Source organism: Callithrix jacchus, chromosome 1, assembly GCF_049354715.1.
Source record: "Callithrix jacchus isolate 240 chromosome 1, calJac240_pri, whole genome shotgun sequence".
Taxonomy (NCBI): Eukaryota; Metazoa; Chordata; class Mammalia; order Primates; family Cebidae; genus Callithrix; species Callithrix jacchus.
In genome coordinates this window covers 171,992,501-172,012,203 of record NC_133502.1, presented here as the reverse complement: position 1 = coordinate 172,012,203, position 19,703 = coordinate 171,992,501, and the positions used below count along the sequence as shown (strand labels likewise).

At 60.1% G+C, this 19,703-nt stretch overlaps 2 protein-coding genes across 25 annotated transcripts in view; one reads left to right on the top strand and one right to left on the bottom strand.

Annotated features, from left to right (window-relative positions):
* DENND1A (DENN domain containing 1A) overlaps positions 1–3,374 on the top strand; it is a 553,495-nt gene extending 550,121 nt beyond the window's left edge. For all 24 annotated transcript variants that reach the window (XM_078375906.1, XM_078375877.1, XM_078375918.1 and 21 more), the window contains one exon: positions 449–3,374. In XM_078375906.1, the coding sequence (XP_078232032.1) occupies positions 449–1,654 (1,206 nt within the window). In that variant the 3' untranslated portion in view covers positions 1,655–3,374. The remainder of the gene's footprint in view (positions 1–448) is intronic.
* CRB2 (crumbs cell polarity complex component 2) overlaps positions 2,744–19,703 on the bottom strand; it is a 23,985-nt gene continuing 7,025 nt past the window's right edge. The window contains exons 2-13 of the mRNA XM_035257002.3: positions 19,578–19,703; positions 16,737–16,932; positions 16,479–16,618; positions 15,494–15,679; positions 15,191–15,304; positions 11,846–12,718; positions 11,249–11,757; positions 10,505–10,670; positions 8,919–9,705; positions 7,996–8,112; positions 7,360–7,486; positions 2,744–5,906 (exon numbers count right to left, since the gene is read on the bottom strand). The exon at positions 19,578–19,703 is cut by the window's right edge and continues 198 nt beyond it. Coding sequence (XP_035112893.3) covers positions 5,682–5,906; positions 7,360–7,486; positions 7,996–8,112; positions 8,919–9,705; positions 10,505–10,670; positions 11,249–11,757; positions 11,846–12,718; positions 15,191–15,304; positions 15,494–15,679; positions 16,479–16,618; positions 16,737–16,932; positions 19,578–19,703 — 3,566 coding nt within the window. The 3' untranslated portion in view covers positions 2,744–5,681. The remainder of the gene's footprint in view (positions 5,907–7,359; positions 7,487–7,995; positions 8,113–8,918; positions 9,706–10,504; positions 10,671–11,248; positions 11,758–11,845; positions 12,719–15,190; positions 15,305–15,493; positions 15,680–16,478; positions 16,619–16,736; positions 16,933–19,577) is intronic.

The window sequence follows — 19,703 nt, the reverse complement described above, 5'->3', positions numbered from 1 at the left end:
CAGGCCGTGTAGCTTGGAAGTGGCAGAGCCAGGACTCAAACTTGGCCTCCTCCTTTCTCCCTAGCCAGGGTTCCTTCTACCAGGCCCTGAGTCTCACTTGCCCTCCCGAGCCTACCAGTGGTCACAGGTGCTTGTGATCTGAAAAGTAAAAAGAGCCAGCCAGTAGGTGGAGTCCCTTTCCTAAAACCCCTTGGCAACCACTGGTATAAAGGGATGAGAGCTTCCTCTTGAGTTCCTTCGTGCCAAACAGTGAGAGGAGCCTGGGCTTGCAGTCCCAGCACACCTGGGTCCCCTGCTGGTGACCTGGGGGAGTCCCTCCAGCTGCTCCAAGTCTAAGGAGCTAATGGGCCACACATCTTGGCCCAGCACACAGGAAGGGTGTAAGAATGGGCACACACATGTTCCAACTCAGCCTGTGGTCACTGCCCACCTCCTTCCCTCCCAACAGAGGCTGGACCTGGGCGGGAGCGAGAGGAGCCGCGGGATGGCAGTGGCCTTGAAGCTTGCCCACCCGTACAACAAGCTCTGGAGCCTGGGCCAGGACGACATGGCCATCCCCAGCAAGCCCCCAGCCTCTTCGCCTGAGAAGCCCTTGGCCCTACTCGGGAACTCCCTGGCCCTGCCTCAAAGGCCCCAGAACCAGGACAGCATCCTGAACCCCAGTGACAAGGAGGAGGTGCCCACCCCTACTCTGGGCAGCATCACTATCCCCCGGCCCCAAGGCAGGAAGACCCCAGAGCTGGGCATTGTGCCTCCACCACCCGTTGCCCGCCCGGCCAAGCTCCAGGCTGCTGGCACCGAACTGGGTGACTTTTCAGAACAGCTGCAGATGGATCGGGACAGGCGAGCTGCCCTGAGCCCTGCCCTGTTCCCAGGGCTCCTTCCTGGTGTTGTCCCCCAAGGCCCCACTGAACTGCTCCAGCCGCTCAGCCCCGGCCCCAGAGCTGCAGGCACTAGCAGTGATGCACTGCTTGCTCTCCTGGACCCACTGAGCACAGCCTGGTCAGGTAGCACCCTCCCGCTACGCCATACTGCCCCGAATGTAGCCACCCCATTCACCCCCCAATTCAGCTTCCCCCCTGCGGGGACACCCACTCCATTCCCACAGCCACCACTCAACCCCTTTGTCCCATCCATGCCAGCGGCCCCACCCACCCTGCCCCTGGTCTCCACACCAGCCGGGCCTTTCGGGGCCCCTCCGGCTTCCCTGGGGCCGGCTTTTGCATCTGGCCTCCTGCTGTCCAGCACTGGCTTCTGTGTCCCTCACAGGTCTCAGCCCAACCTCTCCGCCCTCTCCATGCCCAACCTCTTTGGCCAGATGCCCATGGGCACGCACACCAGCCCCCTACAGCCACTGGGCCCTCCAGCAGTCGCCCCCTCGAGGATCCGAACGTTGCCCCTGGCCCGCTCAAGTGCCAGGGCTGCTGAGGCCAAGCAGGGGCTGGCCCTGAGGCCTGGAGACCCCCCGCTTCTGCCTCCCAGGCCTCCCCAAGGTCTGGAGCCAGCACTGCAGCCCTCTGTTCCTCAGCAGGCCAGAGACCCCTTTGAGGATCTGTTACTGAAAACCAAGCAAGACGTGAGCCCAAGTCCAGCCCCGGCCCCAGCCCCAGGCTCGGTGGAGCAGCTCAGGAAGCAGTGGGAGACCTTCGAGTGAGCCAGGCCCTGAGGTGGGGATGTGCCGAGGCCCGAGCGTCCGTCCACAGCTGCACTTCTGAGGTTTCCCCGACACTCTCTGCCCAGGTTCTGCTGATGGGAAGGGATGGGACCCCTCTCTGCTGCCCCCTCCTCCCTTCCACACTGCCCATCTCTGAGGTCTGGCCCTGGGGAATGGCACCAGCTCCAGCCTGGAAATCAACCTAGTTCCTGGGTGCCCATCCCACCCCACGGTTGCCCCTCCTCGGCACCCTTGATTGGGTTTTGCACTAAAGAGGTCAGCTGGGCCAGTGATTGCCCCAGACGGAGTCCTACCCACCTTCCCTCTGGAAGTGTCCCGAGAGGCTCCGAAGGCCAGGTCTCCTGTCCCCACCACAGCCAGACCCTGCACACCCACCTCCTCAGACACAGGTGGCAGGGTTATGCTCCAGTGTAAGCCCATCTGCACGAGATACAGGCGACTGTGGGGTTAGAGGTAGGACTCCCTCTGAGCTAGAGGGTTAACCTGGTGGGGCACTTCCAGACTGTTGTAGCAATACACACACTTGTGCTTTCCTGTGTCTTCACCCCAAAACTTGTTGATTCTGACCTGGTAGGATCTGGGGACCAGGAAGTCTTGGGCTGCCTTGTGATGGCCAAACCCAGCCCCAGCCACCCTGCATGGTGGCTGCGAGCACCAGCAACTTGGATTTATAGAAGGAAACTAAGAACCATAGTGTTTAAGGAGCCCCAGCCCTTGTCCAGCTCTCTGGCACTCTGATACTTCCAGGTTCTGCTGGTCTCTCCTATCACTGTCAAAGCTGGGGGCTCAGCCTCTTATCATCTGGGGCTTTGTGGACAAAGCTGGGTAGCTGCAACCCAGATTTCAACTAGAAGGTCAAGCTTAATGCCTCAGACTGAGGTGGAAGGCACAGCTGCCTGGCCTTCCTAGGTTGGAACTGGGCAGTGGCCATAAGCCCCTTCACCAGGGAGAAAGGACACACTTGGCCTCTGCCTCCTGGAAGCAGGAGGAGGGCTGGAAGCCAGTCCCTCCCCACCTGACCAGAGCTCTAGGCCAGCACAGAAATTCCTGAGGCCAGCGTCACCAAAGTTAGATTGAATGTTTTATTTTTCCTTTTTACCTTATTGATTTGATGAATCGTGAATTGATTCATTTCCATAAACCAAGTTAAAGTACGGCCGGACCATGTAAGAAAACAACCATCTGAGACATGCAGGAAATTGTGAGCATTTCCACCGGAGCTCTCATTTCCTATTTTTGAAGGGTCAGACACAGTCTCCCCAGGGGTATCTGAGGGGGTCTTTGTCACCCAGGGACCCCCTTTGTGAGAGGCCGTCACTGCTGCACATGGTCGGTGAGGCTTGGCGGCCATCCTGGGTCACCCAAGACCTGTCTGGCCCAGGAGTGGGTTCTGGCTGCTGGGGAAGCCATGTCACTCCTGGGCCATGGCAGCACCTCCCGGGCACTTGGGTATTTCAGCACAGATTCCAGTTTCACTCCCTGGGCAGACTCCCCAGGCCTCATCCGAGACAGGGCAGAGGAGGAGAGGAGGTGCTGGTGGCCCCTGGGAAGGAGGGTGGAGCCTGAGGCCTCCAGGCTGTACTGGGGGCTGGGTGAGTGCCCCATGTTCTCACGATCACTGCTGTCTTCACTTGTGGGACTGACTGCAAACCCAAGGGTGAACTTTGTGTGCACATTCAATAAAATCATCTTGGGGAAAGGCTGGCATCCCCGTGTCCTTGAAGCTCTTGGGGAGGGAAGGCCCCACATGGGCCCTGAGCCATCTTCACCACCCACTCCTGTAGAGGCTGGGGGCAGGCACAGAGCAGTTAGGGAAGGAGCCAACTCCCAGCGCCCACTCAGGGCTCTAAGCCAGCTCATGCCCTGCCCCTCACAGATCAGGCATGGGTTTGGGCTGGCAGCAGGCCTGCTCAGCCCTGCTTGGGCCACAGAACAGGCTGCAGGCCTGCAATGGTGTTGAGAGCACCCAGGAGCCAGGAAAGAGTTCTAGGAGACACCTGGCCAGTCGCCCCACAGGTCTCATTAGCAAGAGCACAGCCTGGGAATGTGCCTCTGTTGAATGCTGGTGTTTGTTTGGAAGGGGGATGTGGAGCAGTCAACCCACAGTAAATGCTGAACACACCCAGTCTTACACCTCCCCCCACTTGCCCATCATCTGACCACACTCCTCTTCACAGGACTGCCCTCGAAAACGACAGGCACCGAACCCATAGGAGCCAGGAAGGGGACGGGGGCAGCTGGCTTTCATCTACATGGTGGACCACTACATTACATGTCCTAGGAGTTGCAGCTGACACAGGTTTTCCAAATCCCTGACTCAATAACTGACCCAGGAACCAGCTGAGGCGACTGAACCAGATGCTTCCTGCCCACTTTCCCAAGGGTAGTAGAGAAAGTTCAGGGAAAGCTGGTCCCACCTCCTACAGGGATAAGGACCAGGCAAGCCCCTCTCCATCCCAGCCTCTGCTGACTCCCCAGTCCCATGTCCCAGTGCCCCCAAGTGGTCACGTGGCTCCACCTTGGACACCCATGCCAAGTTTCAGCTGGGACCAACTGAAACTGAAAGGAAAAGCTGTTGACCCAAAAGTGTAAATGGATCTCTTGCCTGGGAAGCAGGAAGGACGAAGGGGCACATATCCAGGTCCATGAGGCTGGAAGGCGGCCAGGCCCTCAGGCAGGTGCCCTTCTGGGATCAGAGGTCACGGTGTGATGGGCATTGCCAGGGAAGGGGCTGGGAGCAAGCAGCAGAGTCTCCCCTGAGTCTGCCCCTGCAGGCCCAGCCCCAGTACAGAGGTGGCGCCAGTGTTTGCTGAGCTCCTCTACTGGGCAGACAATCCAGAGGGTTTCCTTTGAGTCCTCTCGCAGAATCTGTGTAGAGGCAATCAGTCATCACAGGAAGGAGCTCGCTCACCAGGCTGTTAGGGCGGACCAGAGCTGGAGAACCAGAGGTGGGCAGGCGAGCTGGGGGTGCTTGCTGGAGAAGGGTTGCTCCATCATTCTTAAGCCCCTCCGGCCTTCTTGCCAAACCCCAAGTAGGCTCCTTATCCACTCTTTCCCGAAACTCTGGCCAGGGAGATGACACTTCAGACACCTAAACAGACACCCAGAGGTCTTTCCCATCAGACGGGAGTGACAACGTCCATTCTTTCCCCATTGCCGTCCTCTCTGATCCTCACAACAGCCCTGTGAGGTAGGCAGGGGGTGGCTTCTTCCCCATGTCACAAATGACCACAGCAGGGTGAGAAGCTCAGGGCAGCCCCTCCTCTGCTCCCTCGTGCTGCCCTGGCCATGGGAGCGGGTGGGTCTTTGCTTCCCTTGCATGACTGGCTCTGGCTCTAGCAGACACACCTGCCTGAGGGGACATTTGTTCTAGGAGCCAGAAGCCCACTCGGCCTCTGCTTATAGCCTCCCTGACCTTGCAGCTGCCTCCACAGCAGGAGGAGCTCCCAGAGCTGGGGGAATAGGCGGGAGCCCTGGCCTGGCTTCCTGGAGAACGTGCAGGCTTGGCTGCCCCGGGGCTGGAATGGCTGTCCCCACGCTGCAGCCACCTCCACCTGGGACCAGCTATGCCCATCACACAGTCATGGACACACAGCAAAAGCAGCAGACATGCCCTGGAGCCCTGTCGGGATGCACACTAGCATCTGCAAGCAAACGTGCCCAGGTACACACTACTCCAGATACATACACGCACACACTCCTGAACACACACTCCAGATACACTTCTCCAGACACACACACACTCCTGAACACACTGTGCACCCACGTGTGCCCTCCCACACAGCCATACACCTGCCGAGGCGGCACCCCGTGGGTGGGAGGGAGGAGTCCACGGCCCCTCTAGGCCTCTGCTTCCCTGAGTTGCTCCGCTTGTCCATTCACAATGGGGCAGAGGCGGAGGCTCCGTAGCAATGTCCCGAGCCCTGGAAGCAGCTTCCTTGGGTCTCCTGGTAGAAACCATCCATGACCTCCAGGTGCTGGTGCTGGCACTGGCCACCAGGCTGGCCTAGATGAGTCTCTCCTCTGGTGGCACCTTGAGGACACTGTCCATCTCTAGCCGGGCCCCGGCCACCTCCTGCTGGCTTGGGCTGTAGGTGCCCTCGGACTGGCGGCGCTTTCGGGCTGCAAGGATCCCTGAAAGGAGGCCCAGGAGGAGGAGGAGAAGGCAGGCACAGGCTGCAGGCACAGCCACCTCCAGCAGCGGGAATGGCAGTGGCAGGGGCAGGCCTTTCTGCAAAAGACACAACATCGGACCTAGGTCGCAGAGAAGGGGAGGCCCCGGGGCTGCAGAGCAGAGAGGGCAGCACAAGGATTGTTCAGAGAAAATCAGAGCTGGGAACAGGTTGCCCTGGGAGGGGTGAGACCCCCAGCCCTGGGAGTATGCAGGCAAGTGCCAGGAAACCACCTGTCAGAGCCACTGTTTCGGGGAGTCCGTATGACAAAGGAGTTCTGGCTAGAAGGACAGAGACAGACATTTACTGAGCACCCAGCAGGAGCTAAGCACAGTGCGTGGGTTTCACAGAAGCCTTCAAGGGTCTGATGAACAGGAGCAGGGGTGGGCTGAGTGGCCCCCTGCCACAATAGCAAGGTCAGAATCCATCGGAGCTGGCCTGCTGCTGCGGAGTGGCAGGGGGGTGGGGGGGGCTGCTCTGACAGCTTGTCCCTGCGAGCCTCATCCCAGGCTTGGGGAGAGGGGGCAGCAAACCTCCTTGCTGTCTCCAGTCACAGGCTCCCAGGACACCCCATCAAAGCCTCTACAGACCTGGGACTCTGAAGTCCCAGGATCTAAGGATTCCAGAGGCACGGGAGGCACACAGGGTCTCAGACTCACCAGCCTCCCTCTGTACCTCCAGGCTTCTCAGCCCGCTGTGACCTGCATTCCAAAGCTAGAGAGCAAAGTTCCTCTCGGTCCTGAGTGGGCCCTGCCAGCCTCCACCCCTGGGCATTTTGGGGGAGGAGCTGTAAAGCCATTTCCTCCCCCTGCTCTGGGAGGTGGCTGGGTGGGGAAGCCAGAGGCTGTAAAAGTTCGACTTGAAAGGAAACATTCCCAGTAAGTGGAGGGGATTTGTGGTTTATGACCCAGGCTGCCAGAAGCCTGTGGAGATCAAGGCTGCTCCCCAGACTTCCCTTCCAAGCCCAGGAAGGAGTGTGGTGGGGAGGTTCACAGCCTGCCGCCTTGGTCTGTCCAGGCCCCTCCTGGGCTGAGCCCCTGGGGTTGGGGGCAGCCTGCACAGCAGCCAAGCCTACTCTGGAGCAGACTCCCAAGCCCCTCCGTGTCTTCCTACTCAGGACACTGGCTCAGAAACCCCTGGAGATGAGAGTCTCCTGGATTCACCAACCTAAATCCCAGAACGCCTACATCCTCTGGGCCCTTAATCCTGGATCGGCAGAGACCATCTGTCCTCACTGCCACTGCCTTGGGCACTCTGGGGAAGCCCCTGACCCGGCCAGGAGCTCTGTGCTTTCACCAACAGACAGTGGCAGCCCCCAAAGCTCTCCCTGGAGTGGAAATACTTCCGTGTGGGGAGTGTGGAAGGGACCGGAGGCTCCTCTCGCTGCCCCTTCCATGACAGAGTGGCCCAGGAATAGCCCCACGGTGCTACATACTGTCCCCACTCCCCACAGCATCTTGCCAAGGGCTCAGCGGGCCATGTCCATGGCCCCTCACCCCTGGCATCACTCACCACCACTTCACAGAACTGGCCGGAGAACCTAGCACTGCAGATACATTCAGATGCCCCTCCAGCTGCTCGACAGGTGCCCCCATTCAAGCAGGGGTTGGCTTCACAGGGAAGGGTGGGGACCTGACACCTGGAGAGAGAAAGGGGCTGAGAAAGCGGCTCCTCCCATGGCTGCCTCTTGTGCTCCCAACTGCTCTGCTGCCCACCCCACCCTGAGCAAGCATCAGCGCTTATCCATCCACTGTCCCCATGCGCTGCTCCCGCCCAGCTGGGCCCTGCCAGGTGGCCACGAGCAGCTGTGACTGAGAGGAACTCTCACCCCGTTGGGGTGCTGGGGAAGCCTGTGTGAAGGCAGGTGCCCAGGAGCTGACACCACTGTGTGCAGGACCCAGAACCTGCACTTTTACAGTGTCCCACAGGCGGGCTGAGGCTGTGGGACACAGAACAGCCACCAGGTCACTGCTGCCCAGCAGCGGTCTATCATAGAGGATGGTCTTGGAAGACATGGAAGGAAACTCAAGTGACAGTGGTGACTGTGATACCAGAGAGGGGTGAGGAGGTGGGTGAGGACCCCTGCCCCGCCCTGGCTGGTGGAACACCCATTGGACTGCCTCCCAGTTCCTAGGCCCCCAGACCCACCTCTGGTCAGCAAGACCCTCCAGGCAGCTGCAGTTGGCAGCAGGAGACCCACCCTTGCAGCGGCTGCTGTTGAGGCAGGTGACATTCAGGCTGCAGTCCTGGGATGGGACAGGCAACCTGGAGAGGGAGTAGAGGCTGGAGTGGGGTGCAGGAGGCCTGGGACCTGCCCTGCCAGCCGCTGTGGCCACCTGAGCCTGTGTTCTCAGGCAAGGAATTCAGGGCCCTCCTCCATCAGTCATGGGATTGGGGTCCCTGGTGGGAGGGAAGGGACACAAGACTGTCACTCACTTTCCAGAGACTCAGAGGACTCTGAGGACAAAATTCAAGGACTCTGTACAAAAGCAGCTCCTAAACACAACACCTGGACATTCTTGAGGGGAGAAGGAGGGGTCTGGCCAGCCAGATCCCCTTTCATACACTGAGCTCCCCAGAGAGCCACCATGAGGTGAATAAGGGAAGCACCAAAGTCTGACTGGCTCCTTCTTGCCTGACTCCTCCCCCCCAGCCTGACCCCCATCCCCGCCAGCCTGGCCCCCTCCCTCTAGTCTGGCCCCTTCCCTCCAGCCTGACCCCCGCCCTCCAGCATGGCCCCTCCCCTCCAGCCTGACTCCCCCTCACTGTGCCCTAACCTGCGACCAACAGAAATGAACCTCCGTATAAGGCAGGCAGCTCCCAGCCCCAGACCACAGTGCTGTTTATCTGAAATTCCAAGCTAACTGGGTGTGTTTTGATCTGTTTTATCAGGAAATTTATGAAATCAAACCATCTTCCTCATGTCACAGATAAGAGCATGAGGATCAGGGAAGGGAAGCCACTCTTCCACAAACCTGGCGGACTTCTCTTCCACTCCACAGCCCCAGAGGGAGTTTGCAGCCCACCCCAGCCCTGGTCACCGGCGGGGCCTGCCCCTATGCCCGGCCCACCTGCAGTGCGGGCCCCCGAAGCCGGGCGGGCAGCGGCACTCGAAACCGCCGTCGGAGTGCGTGTGACAGTGGCCGCGGGCACAGGGCGCAGAGTGACAGGGGTCGACATGGGCCTCGCAGCGTGGGCCCTCCCAGCCTGGGCCGCAGGTGCAGGCGAAGGCGTCGAAGAGGTCGCGGCAGGCGCCGCCATGCAGGCAGGGCGAGGGCGCACATACCGGCGCGCCGCGGCAGCCGAGGATCGGGGCCGGCGCCCCAGGCCAGGCCATGAAGTGCTCTCGAGCACCGGGGACCGCGCCTGGCCGGGGCCGCGCCAAGGGCAAGGGGAAGCCCCCTAGCGCCACGCGGCCCAGGCAGCCAGTGAAGTTCTCGGCCAGCAGGACGCGCGCGGCACCTGGACCCTGCAAGAAGCCCAGGTCGCCGGCCAAGCCGCGCAGTGCTACCGGCGTGGCCGCGCCGTCCAGCCACAGAAGCCAGCGCGAGGCAGCAGCAGCCGGGCGCTCCATGGCCAAGTGCACGCGGTGCCAAGCGCCATCGGCCACGCGCAGCCCAGGCATGGGCAGCACAGCGCCAGGCAGGCCACGGCCTCCACGCACGCCGCCCACCAGCGAGCTGTTGCGTACCGCCAGCCACACTCCAGCAGTGTTGCCGGCTGCGGCGCGCAGCAGCCAGGCTTCGGGGTCGCGCGTGCGGAAGGCCAGTGACAGGCCGCCAAGTGAGCGCCCCGACGACGCGTTCTGCCCGCTGAATGTGGCGGGGGGACCCTCCCGGAACGTGGTCTGGGCCACACCTGCGGAGAAAGGGAGCTTCAGGAAATGGCCCACAGAATCTTCTCCAGAAACGCTACCTCCCCACTCTCCCCAGGGAGTGACAGACGAGCCACTTACTGGGGCCCATCATGGGGGTGGGGCACACGCACCCACCTATCATCTCATCCTGGATCCTGGAAACTGGAGCCGCCCCCCCGCCACCCTCACTTCTACCTCAAATGTATTTCCTACCCCCAGAGGGGCAATTCCAGGCCAGCGCTGGGGAAAGCGCGATACTCAGGCGACCCTCCAGGTCACAGGCCCAGCAACAGCAACTCCCGGCAGAATCTGGCCCCTTCCCTCCTCCGTGAAACTGCCCCACCTCACAGCGGAGGCTCACCCTTCACTGCAGCCGGTCATCTTTGTAAAATGCAGATCTGGTCATGCCCCTCTCCTGAAAACCCTCGGAGGCTCCCCGCTACCCTTGGGGATAAAGTCAGAGCTGTCTCACTGGACGTCTACAAAGCCTCTCAACTTTCCCACCCCGTTCCTGCTCACCCCTTTGCACTTCTGCTGTTCTTGCTGACCTCAGGGACTTTGCACATGCTGTGCCCCCTCAGTGAAATGTCCTTCCACTCCCGTGGCTGGGCCTTGAAGCCCAGCACTGGCTCACCTCCTGCAGATACTCTGTCCCTCCGCATTCGGGGGCCCTGCCACACTGCCCTGGGGCTTGGCATGCCTGGTCCACTAATATCTGACAAGCCCTGAGCATGCAGATGGCATCTAACCAGCTTGGGTGTCCAGCGCCCAGCACGGGAGCAGCCCAGGCCACACACTCACACACAAAGCCATCGGGGACCTCCTCACACGTGGCAGGTGGGAGACAGGGCTGGCCAGGGCACCACAGCTGCTGGGCACACGTGGGCCCTGTGAAGTTGGCAGGGCAGGTACAGTGGAAGTCATTCCAGGTGACGAGGCACGTCCCACCATTGAAACAGGAGTCAGGCTGTGGGAGAGGCAGTGTGGGAGGCGGCTCAGGACTGCAGCTGGCATCACCCACCATAGCCAGCCTCGCAGTGCTTCTCCACTGAGCCCCTACTACAGACGTATCTCCTCACAAACGAGCGGAGAGAAAGTTACTAGCATCCCCATTTTATAGATGAGAAATCTGAGGCTCAGTGAGGCAAAGCCACTTGCCTGAGTCACCCAGCCAGTAAAGAGAGGAACCAGAGTTCCTGCCCATGCTGTTCCAACCCCAGGGCTGGTGGAATTCTGTTCCTGATCAAATGGGTGGCCCTGCCCCCTCAAGTACACTCTTGCAGAAAGGCTCAGGCAGCCCTCAATCTCTGTCAGGGTGTCTCTCTCAGACCAGGACTGGCTGGGGGAGGCATGAGAACCGCCAGAGGGTAGGAGAAGCTGAGCTGGAGAGGGGGTGAATGCAAATCCTGCCCTGCCACCCTCCTGCAGTAGGACCCTGTGCAGGTCACTTCACCTCCTAAGCCTCAATTTCCTCATCAGCAAAAAGACACACCCCTGGTGAAGCAGAATAGATCCTGTGAAAAGGACCCACCCCTAGACACTTACATTGCACGTGTCCTCGGAGATGCAGCCTGCAGTGAGGTTCCAGGACTGCCTGCCACCAAGCTCACTGGGCTGGCTTAAGTTGTCCAGTGGCAGAGGAAGGAAGGGGAGGCGGTGGCCATCGAGTTGCAAGTCCTGGAGGCAGCCTCGGAAGGGCCCACCCCAGGGCTGGCTGTCGGCAGCGAGGAGCCTCCCACCCACATGCACTTGCTGCCCCAGGTCCTGCAGATGGTCAGGCCCGAAGCTGAGCGTCACCAGGTGGCGGATCCCATCATCCCAGCGCCCAGGGAGCACTACTGCAGGACTGCCTGGCACCTCGGCCCGGATCCGACCCTCACTGAGGAATACTGTCAGGCCAGCTGTGGAGTCATTGGCAAACTGGAGCAACAGGCCAGCAGGCTCCCGGGTGCGGAGAAGGAAAGACACTGTGAGGTTGGGGCCTGGCAGCTCTTGGAGCAGAAAGGAGGCAGAGCTCGGGGTGCCTCCCAAGCCAAAGGTGGCAGCAGGAATCTCTGCAGGGATAGAAGGTGCCAGTGTGAGGCCTGCAGGCTGAGGGAGCCAGATTTTGGGTGCTGCCTTCCCACCTGGCTCACTCCTCACCATCAGCACATGTGAGACCCCTATAGGGCCGTGGACAGTCGCAATGGAAATGAGTCCACAGATCCACACAGGCCCCTCCGTGGACACAAGGCAGAGGCTGGCACTGCTCTTGGCGCTTGCAGCCCAGGAGGACATTCTCACCAAGATCCTCAGGCAGCAGGAGGTGCCCATCCACATGCACGTCCTGGAGGCAGCCTGCAAAAGCCATGTCCCCCAGGCGGGCAAAGGAGATCCTGGCAGGCAGCAGGGTTGCTGAAGCTGTGGGAGCCAGGGCCACAGGACCAGAAGCCACACAGAGCCGAGCAGGGCAGCTCTCATGCCAGAGCCGCAGCTCCAGGGTCCCTGGGCGGAGCGCCACCTCCACCTGGTGCCAATGGCCATCATTTAGGGCCAGGTCCGGCAGTCTCAGGACAAGCACAGTGGTACCGTGGCTCCAGAGTGTGGCCTGAAGTGTAGCTTTCACCAATGCCAGCTCCAAGCTTTCCTTGGTGTCATTGCGAGTGGCCAAGGTCCCAGTGGGCAGCGTAGTGCGAAACCTCAGTGCCAGACCCAGGGGGCCACCAGCTGGCACAGATGCCTGAATGAGGCTCCCAGCCATCACAGAGAAAGTGGTATTCTGGCTACAGAAAGGTCCATGGGTACCAGGTGGGCAGTTGCAGACATAACTGTGGACCCCAGACTCAAAGATAGGGATACAGGTGGCAGCCAGCGGGCAGGTGTGGTTTTGGCAGCCAGTGAGCTGCACAGAACAATCGCGCCCACCCCAGGGTTCTGGGCACCAGCAGATATAGCCTGCCACAGTGTCACTGCAGGTTCCGCCATGGAGGCAGGGATCCGACAGGCATTCATCCACATCTTCCTGACATGTCGGCCCTTTGAGGGAGACCAAGCCAAGGCTCAGTAATGTCTGGGGCCAGAACCACAGTATTGACCCAGAACTTACATACCTCTTATGATAGGGACCTCAGTACCTATCAACCAAACCAATTCCCAAAGGATTTCTCACGGCCCCTGAAGACCTCCATAGGCCAGAATCCAAGATGCCCTTCCTATGTCTGGTGAGTCTCCGGGCCCTGTGGATTTAATCTCTTAAACACTCTCCAACGCCCCCTTTCTCCACCCCTCCCCTCATCTCCTGCCTTACCAGCTCTCTGGTATCCTCCAGTTTGTCAGTCTTCAGAAGCCCTCTCCCATCCATCTCCACCAGTAGCCAGAGATCTCTTTCTAAAGCATCGCCTGGCCAGGTTCCTCTACTGCTTAAGGCCCCATCACACACCCTGACATTTAAGACCCCGTCATGGGCTGGGTTCTACCAGGCTCTCAAGCCTCAATCCTGCTTCCCAAGACCTTGAACTTCCCATTCCTCCAAGCATTTCCTGGAAAGTCCTGCCTCTGGGGCTTTGTTCATACTGTTCTGTCTGCTTGCAGACATAACTGTGGACCCCAGACTCAAAGATAGGGATACAGGTGGCAGCCAGCGGGCAGGTGTATGAATGCTTCAGAATGAATGAATGCTTCATTCTCCCTTACCCTTCCTTTCAGACTCCTATTCATCCTGCAAAGCCCAAACACAGAGGGCCCAGAGGCTTCCCCTAACTCCCAACCTCAAACCATAGTATCACTCTCCACTCCCAGACACAGCTCCCTAGAACCCTGTATTAAAAGTATCTGTTTACTCAGCTGAGATCTCTTTCAGCGACCTGAATATGTCCTTGGTGTCCAGCAAAGGGCATGGGATGGCTTTTACAGGCAGAGTGATGGAATGGAGGAGCTGGTGGGGTGGCACATGCACCTGAGGCACTCTAGAGTAGCCCCCTGCCCCAGGCTCAACCCCTCAATCCCTCGGCCCCAGGGCCCCCACACTGGCTGTGAAGGGGCTGCCTCATCCTCCCTCCAGGTGCTCAGGCCCCGCCTTGGGTCAAGAAGCCATAGCCCAACTATAACTCAGCTCAAGCCACATTCCAGCTAGAGGAACCCAGGCCCAGAGAGGCCACCGGGGTTTGAAGCCTGGCCTGACCAGCTCACAAATGCACCTCCTCCTAGGAATCACCACCCATCAACCTCTCCATGCCCAGGGCCCCATCCTCCATACCTGCCAGGAGCCACAGGTGGCCCAGAAAGATCCACAGAGCCCCCGACCCCATTGCCATGGCCCCTGACAGGTTGAGAGTGGTGGGCGGGCACTGAGGCTGGGGGTGGGGGCAGAGCTCCCTGCCTGGCCCAGCTGCCTCCTTCAAAGTCTGCTCAGGAATGCCAGGCACTGGCCTCCCCCACGGCCATCACGGCCCAAAGAGAGGGAGGATGGGCAAAGAGCCCAGCCCTGCAGCTGGGGTCCCCCTCCCTGGCTCTGAACACAGAGGTCTGCCCTCCCAGTTACCCAACAGCTGAGCTCAACTGGGAAATGAGCCGGGTTCCCGCTGACACTGGTGAACCCAGGGGATGACACCCCCCCATGCTCTCAGCTGTAAGATGGGGTTTTAAACCCCTGCCTCATGGGGCTGTGGCAATGAAGAAATGAAACGCACAGCAAATGCTTCCCAGAGGCTAGGCATGCTGTGTGGGCCCACTGTGTGCCAGGTACCAAGGAAGCTGTGGTTCTTGGAATGGGACTTGGGGAACCTCGGTCCATGGGGGCAGCGGATGGGCCTTCAGGACACCCAGGAGTGTTGGGCATTCAGGGATGGGGGACACTGAGTCCCACCATCTTTAGGTGAGTGAGGGTGGGGGAGATGCGTGATCAGCAACTCTTTCCCCTGGTGGAGGAGCCTGTGCCCAGGAGCCTGCCAGGAAGAGGAGGCAGTGTGCCCCAGCAGGAATGTGGGCGGGCATGGGGGAGGTGTGACAGGCATTCCAGAGGGGCCAGGGACACTCAGTTGGACAGTCACCAATGTCCTGTGTCTGTGCATCTGCATGTGCCCACAGCAGGGGGAGACTTTCTGAACCCCCAGCTCCTGCCTGACAGGCCCCAGCTTTCTAAAGTCAGGGTCATCCTCCTACAGATGCTGCCCCTCAACTCTCTGCAGTAGCCCCCTTTTCCTTCTCTTCCCTGGCCAAACTGCCTCGTCTTCCCTGAGGGTGTACAGGGTTCTCTGCCCATCCCCCCACTCATTCTCCAGGACAACCTCGGCCCACTGAGGCCCCAGCTGCCAGGACTATACTCCTGATCCCCAGTCTCACCTCCAAAGCGAGTCCTAATTCAGCCACCTTCAGTGGTCACCTGGGCCCCCACGCTCTCCTCCTCCCTGATCTCGTTGATCTCATCGATCCACACATCAGACAGAAGGGACCTTCTCACCCAAGAATCACCAATTCTGACAGTCCCAGGGCCCGCCCCACCCCAGACACCTGCATAGCCATCTGGGCAGTGACACTGGAAGCCATTGGTCAGGTCCTGGCAGTGGCCTCCATTGAGGCATGGCTGTGAGGCACACTCGTCCACCTCCACGCTGCAGTCAGCTCCTGCAAGAGGCCCAGGTGTGGGTCCCACCTGCACTCTCAGAGCCAGGCAGGGGCTGAGAGGGTCCATTCTATAGCTAGGGAGACCAAGGCCGAGAGAGAGGGCAGAGCCGGGCGTGGGGTGGCAGAGGGCACAAGATCCCTCCCTGGGCACCTGAACACGGGATGACCGCTTCCCCAGCGGGGGCTCACCCTCAAAGCCAGGAGGGCAGAGGCAGAGGAAACCCGCTGCGTGGCGGAAGCTGAAGACGTCAGGGAAGGCGGGCTGGACGCCCCCGTAGAGGGCCGGGTCGGAGCGCTGCAGGCACTGGCCCCCGTGCTGACAGGGGCTCGCTGCACACTCGTCCTCGTCCACTTCGCATCGCTCACCACTGTAGCCTGGGGACGCACACACGGGGGCATCAGGTCTCACGGGGTCATCAGGCAGCACCTCTTCACTGTCATATGGCTAGCCAGGGCCAGCTAGGGACCGCAGCTTGGAATAAGCCACCAAATGCGAGGGAGGAACACACTGAGGGCGGCAGGGATGACCATGGCAGCCTTCAGCAGCAGCGGCCTACTGCTGCTATTACTAGTCTTACTACCGTGACTAGTATTAATTACTGAGCCCTTCGGAGCTGTCATGCTCGTGCCATGGGCTTCCCAGGCATTGCACCTTCGCTCTCCCCGCAGCAACCCCAGGAGCGGGCGCCACAATCAGCCCTATTTTGTAGATCAAGAAACTGATGCTCCGACAGGTGCAGTCACACACATTCTAGTCCCAAGGGCCCAGCGGGCACTCACGCACGCGCACAGCCGCACACCTGCCCCGCCGCCCCAGGCCGCACATGCGCACGCCCACACCTACCCACTGCCCCCGGCCGCGCACACGCACGCACACACCTACCCACTGCCCCAGGCCACGCACGTGCACGTACACACCTACCCGCTGCCCCAGGCCGTGCACACGCATGTACACACCTTCCCTCCACCCCAGGCCACGCACGCGCACGCACATAACCTGCCACCGCACGCTGCGCACGCGCATGCACACGCCTTGTCCTCCACCTCAGGCCACATACACGCACGCAACACCTACCCCACCGCCCCAGGCCACGCACATGCACACACACACCTTCCCCTCCACCGCAGGCCACGCACGTGCACACCTGCCTCTCCGCCACTCACACGCACACACCTGGCCAACAGAGGCAGCGGAAGCTCCCGAGGCCCTCAAGGCAGGACGCGTTGTGCGCACAGGGCGCCGATGCGCACTCCAGCACCTCCTGCTCGCAGTGAGCGCCCTCGTAGCCGGTGCCGGCGCAGTCGCACCGGAACCTGGGGAGGGCACGCGGCCGGAGCTGAGCGCGTACCAGCCCCTTCAGCCCCGCACCCTCTGGCCCTCCCCGCCCTCGGGCACCTGGCGCCCCAGTCCCCTGCCCGGCCGCTCGCTCACGCGTTGACTAGGTCGTGGCACGTGCCCCCGTGCGTGCACGGCTGGCTCTGGCACTCATCGAGGTCCAGCTGGCAGCGGGAGCCCCCGTAGCCCGGCACGCACACACAGCGGAAGGAGCCCACGCCGTCCAGACACGAGCCCCCGTGGAGGCAGGGCGTCGAGGCGCACTCGTCCACCTCCGTCTCGCAGGTCACGCCTGGACAGGGCCGGAGACACACAGGGCATGGGATGGACACCTGGAGCAGGGCGGAAGAGGCGGAGCCAGGCCCACTAGGAGATAGAGACTTGTAGGTTAATTTATTCAGAGCCGCGTGTGGTGGGGGCGGGGGTCACGCCAGCCACCGCAGGGAGAGAAATGAGACAGACAGCCCTGCCCTCAGAGGGCTCACAGCAGTCTAGGCCAGGAGATGGGGGGATTCAGCCAGTAATTACATACATGAGCTGGGTTTTGATGTTGCCAAGTTCAACAAGGAAAAGAGGTGGGTCCTGAGAAGGCAATAGCCAGGGTCTGCTCTGTTCAGGGAAGGCTTCCTGGAAGAAGAGGCTTTTGAAGGATTCAGATAGGGGACAGTGGGCAGCAGCTGATGGCAGGCAGCTGGAGGCAAGTTCCGGGCGAGCAGGGCCACGATGCCCTAGGGTGGGGTGCTAGGAGGGTGGGAAGCAAGGGAGAGGGTGGAGGCGGCCAGTCGAGTGGGAGGTGTTAGTGCCTTGGGGACCAGGTAACCTCTGGGTTCATCCTGAAAGTTTCAGACGGATGAGTGACTTGGTCCTACCTACATTTTATTTGTTTGTTCTGTTTTCTTGAGACAGTCTTGTTCTGTCTCCCAGGCTGGAGTGTAGTGATGCGATCTCTGCCTCGCAGGTTCAAGCCATTCTTGTGCCTCAGCCTCCAGAGTAGCTGAGATTACAGGTGCCCCCTACCTCACTCGGCTAATTTTTGTATTTTTTTGTAGAGAAGGGATTTCGCCATGTTGCCCAGGCTGGTCTTCAACTCCTGGCCTCAAGCGATCCACCCACCTCAGCCTCCCAAAGTGTTGGGATTACAGGCATGAGCTACCGCACCTGGCCCTACCTACATTTTCGAAGGCCCACGCTGATGGCTTTGAGACCCTCGAGAGGCCGGAGATGCTGGAGGAAGGTAATCACTCCTCCTTGTGTCCCTGAACGGTCCTGGTTTTAGAACTGAAAGTACCAAGTCCTGGGAACCCTCACAGTCCTGGGCAAATCAAGATCGCTGAGTGGCTCTCCCAGGGTGAGGGTGGAGAGGAAGGGAGCTGGAGTCCCAGGGTTTCAGATACACCATCTGAGATCATCCTGGAGCTCAGGGTCACTGTGGACTCCAGTGGGCCCTGCCCCCTAAGAGGGTTGGGTCAAGGGCGGGCCCAGAGGCCCAGCAGACTCCAGTTGGAACCCTCCCCCTTCTCAGTTCATTGAGCACAAAACATGACCCCACCTTCCCATGACCCTTCCCTCCTCCCGTCCCATCCCCACTCCCACCCGCTGTGTCAGGGGGAGCCAGGGCTCGGCTGGAAATCCCAAACTCCCCCACCCAGCTTGGAATGGAAAGAGGAGAGAATGAGTCATGGCAGATGCTGCCCCAACTCACATCCACAACTTACCCAGAAAGAGTTACCCGAAGTATGCGAGTGCCACACATCGGGTACACAACCCACTGCTCACACACAAACATTCCCCGCACCCACACGCTCCTCACACACGCACTCAGCAGAGGTGCCCCAGGTACCCGCAGATCTTTACGGATGCAAAACCGAACTTCAAACTAGGAAACACGGTCGGACGTGGCCTGCACTGACATGTACACTAACACACCCAGACCAGACACAGACAGCAGAACGATAAGGGTGCATGGACTGGCTTCCCAAATCTCTCTTCATCAGCTGCCATTTCTTTGCTATAGGCCCCCTGCCCTGGAACTCAGCCCCCCAATCTGTACCCCTTGCTCTGAAGTGACTTCAAACTGCCCTCTGCCCTCAGAGTACAGTTGTCTGAATTCAGGATTGAAGTAGAATCCAGAGTATCTACACTGCAGACTCCAGACTGCCCTGGACTTAGCCTTGCTCCCAGACCTGTCCCCAGCTGCACCCTCCTTCCCGACTTCAGGCCTCTCTAGGAAGGTACTCCAGGATGCTCTCGGCTCAGACCATGCCATGGGTAGGCCTGGGATGGGCCATACTCTGCAAAAGGCCCTCAATGCCACTCACTTTTCTGAGCACTTACATACATATTATCCCACTCCAGACAGCAGTGATCCATGGGGTGCATCAGCACTACAGTTTGTACAAGACCGTGGGTGTCTCCATGCTAGAACTCTTGGGGAGACTAGGAGTCTCCCCCAGACCAGATGCCAGGGGTCCACATTGTATCCCAGACCACATCAGGAGTATTCAAATGAGCTGATGGTGCCTGTCATGTGTCTACATGACAGCTTGGCACAGGCCTACAGTACGTGCTAGAAAGACTATCTGAGCATCCTCATTAAAGCCATGCCAGGTATGTCCACACTGCCAGAGATGCCTGAGGGGTACCTCCACCCCCAGAACCAAGCTGAACCCTAGGCTGAACTGAAATAACATCAAGTGCCTGAGATGTGCCACACACCGTGCCAGCACCCGCACCTATATGCTCTCACCCAAAGCTTCCAGGTAAACCCATGAAGCATCAGTTCTGTAGTCAGACCAAGTGTATATATCCCAGAGCTGCCAGGATTCCGGGGGACGTCCCTACACGAAGTCAAAGCTGAAGCCATGATGTTTACACTCTGAGCCAGCAGCTGGCGGGTCCACATTACAGATCTCCTCCCAGGGCGGCCTGGGCAGTTACCTGCATAGCCAAGGGGGCAATGGCACTCATAGCGATCGGCCAGGTTGTGGCAGGTGGCCCCATGGTGGCACGGCCGAGATGCACACTCATCAATGTCCAGCTCACAGCGTGGGCCCTGGAAACCTG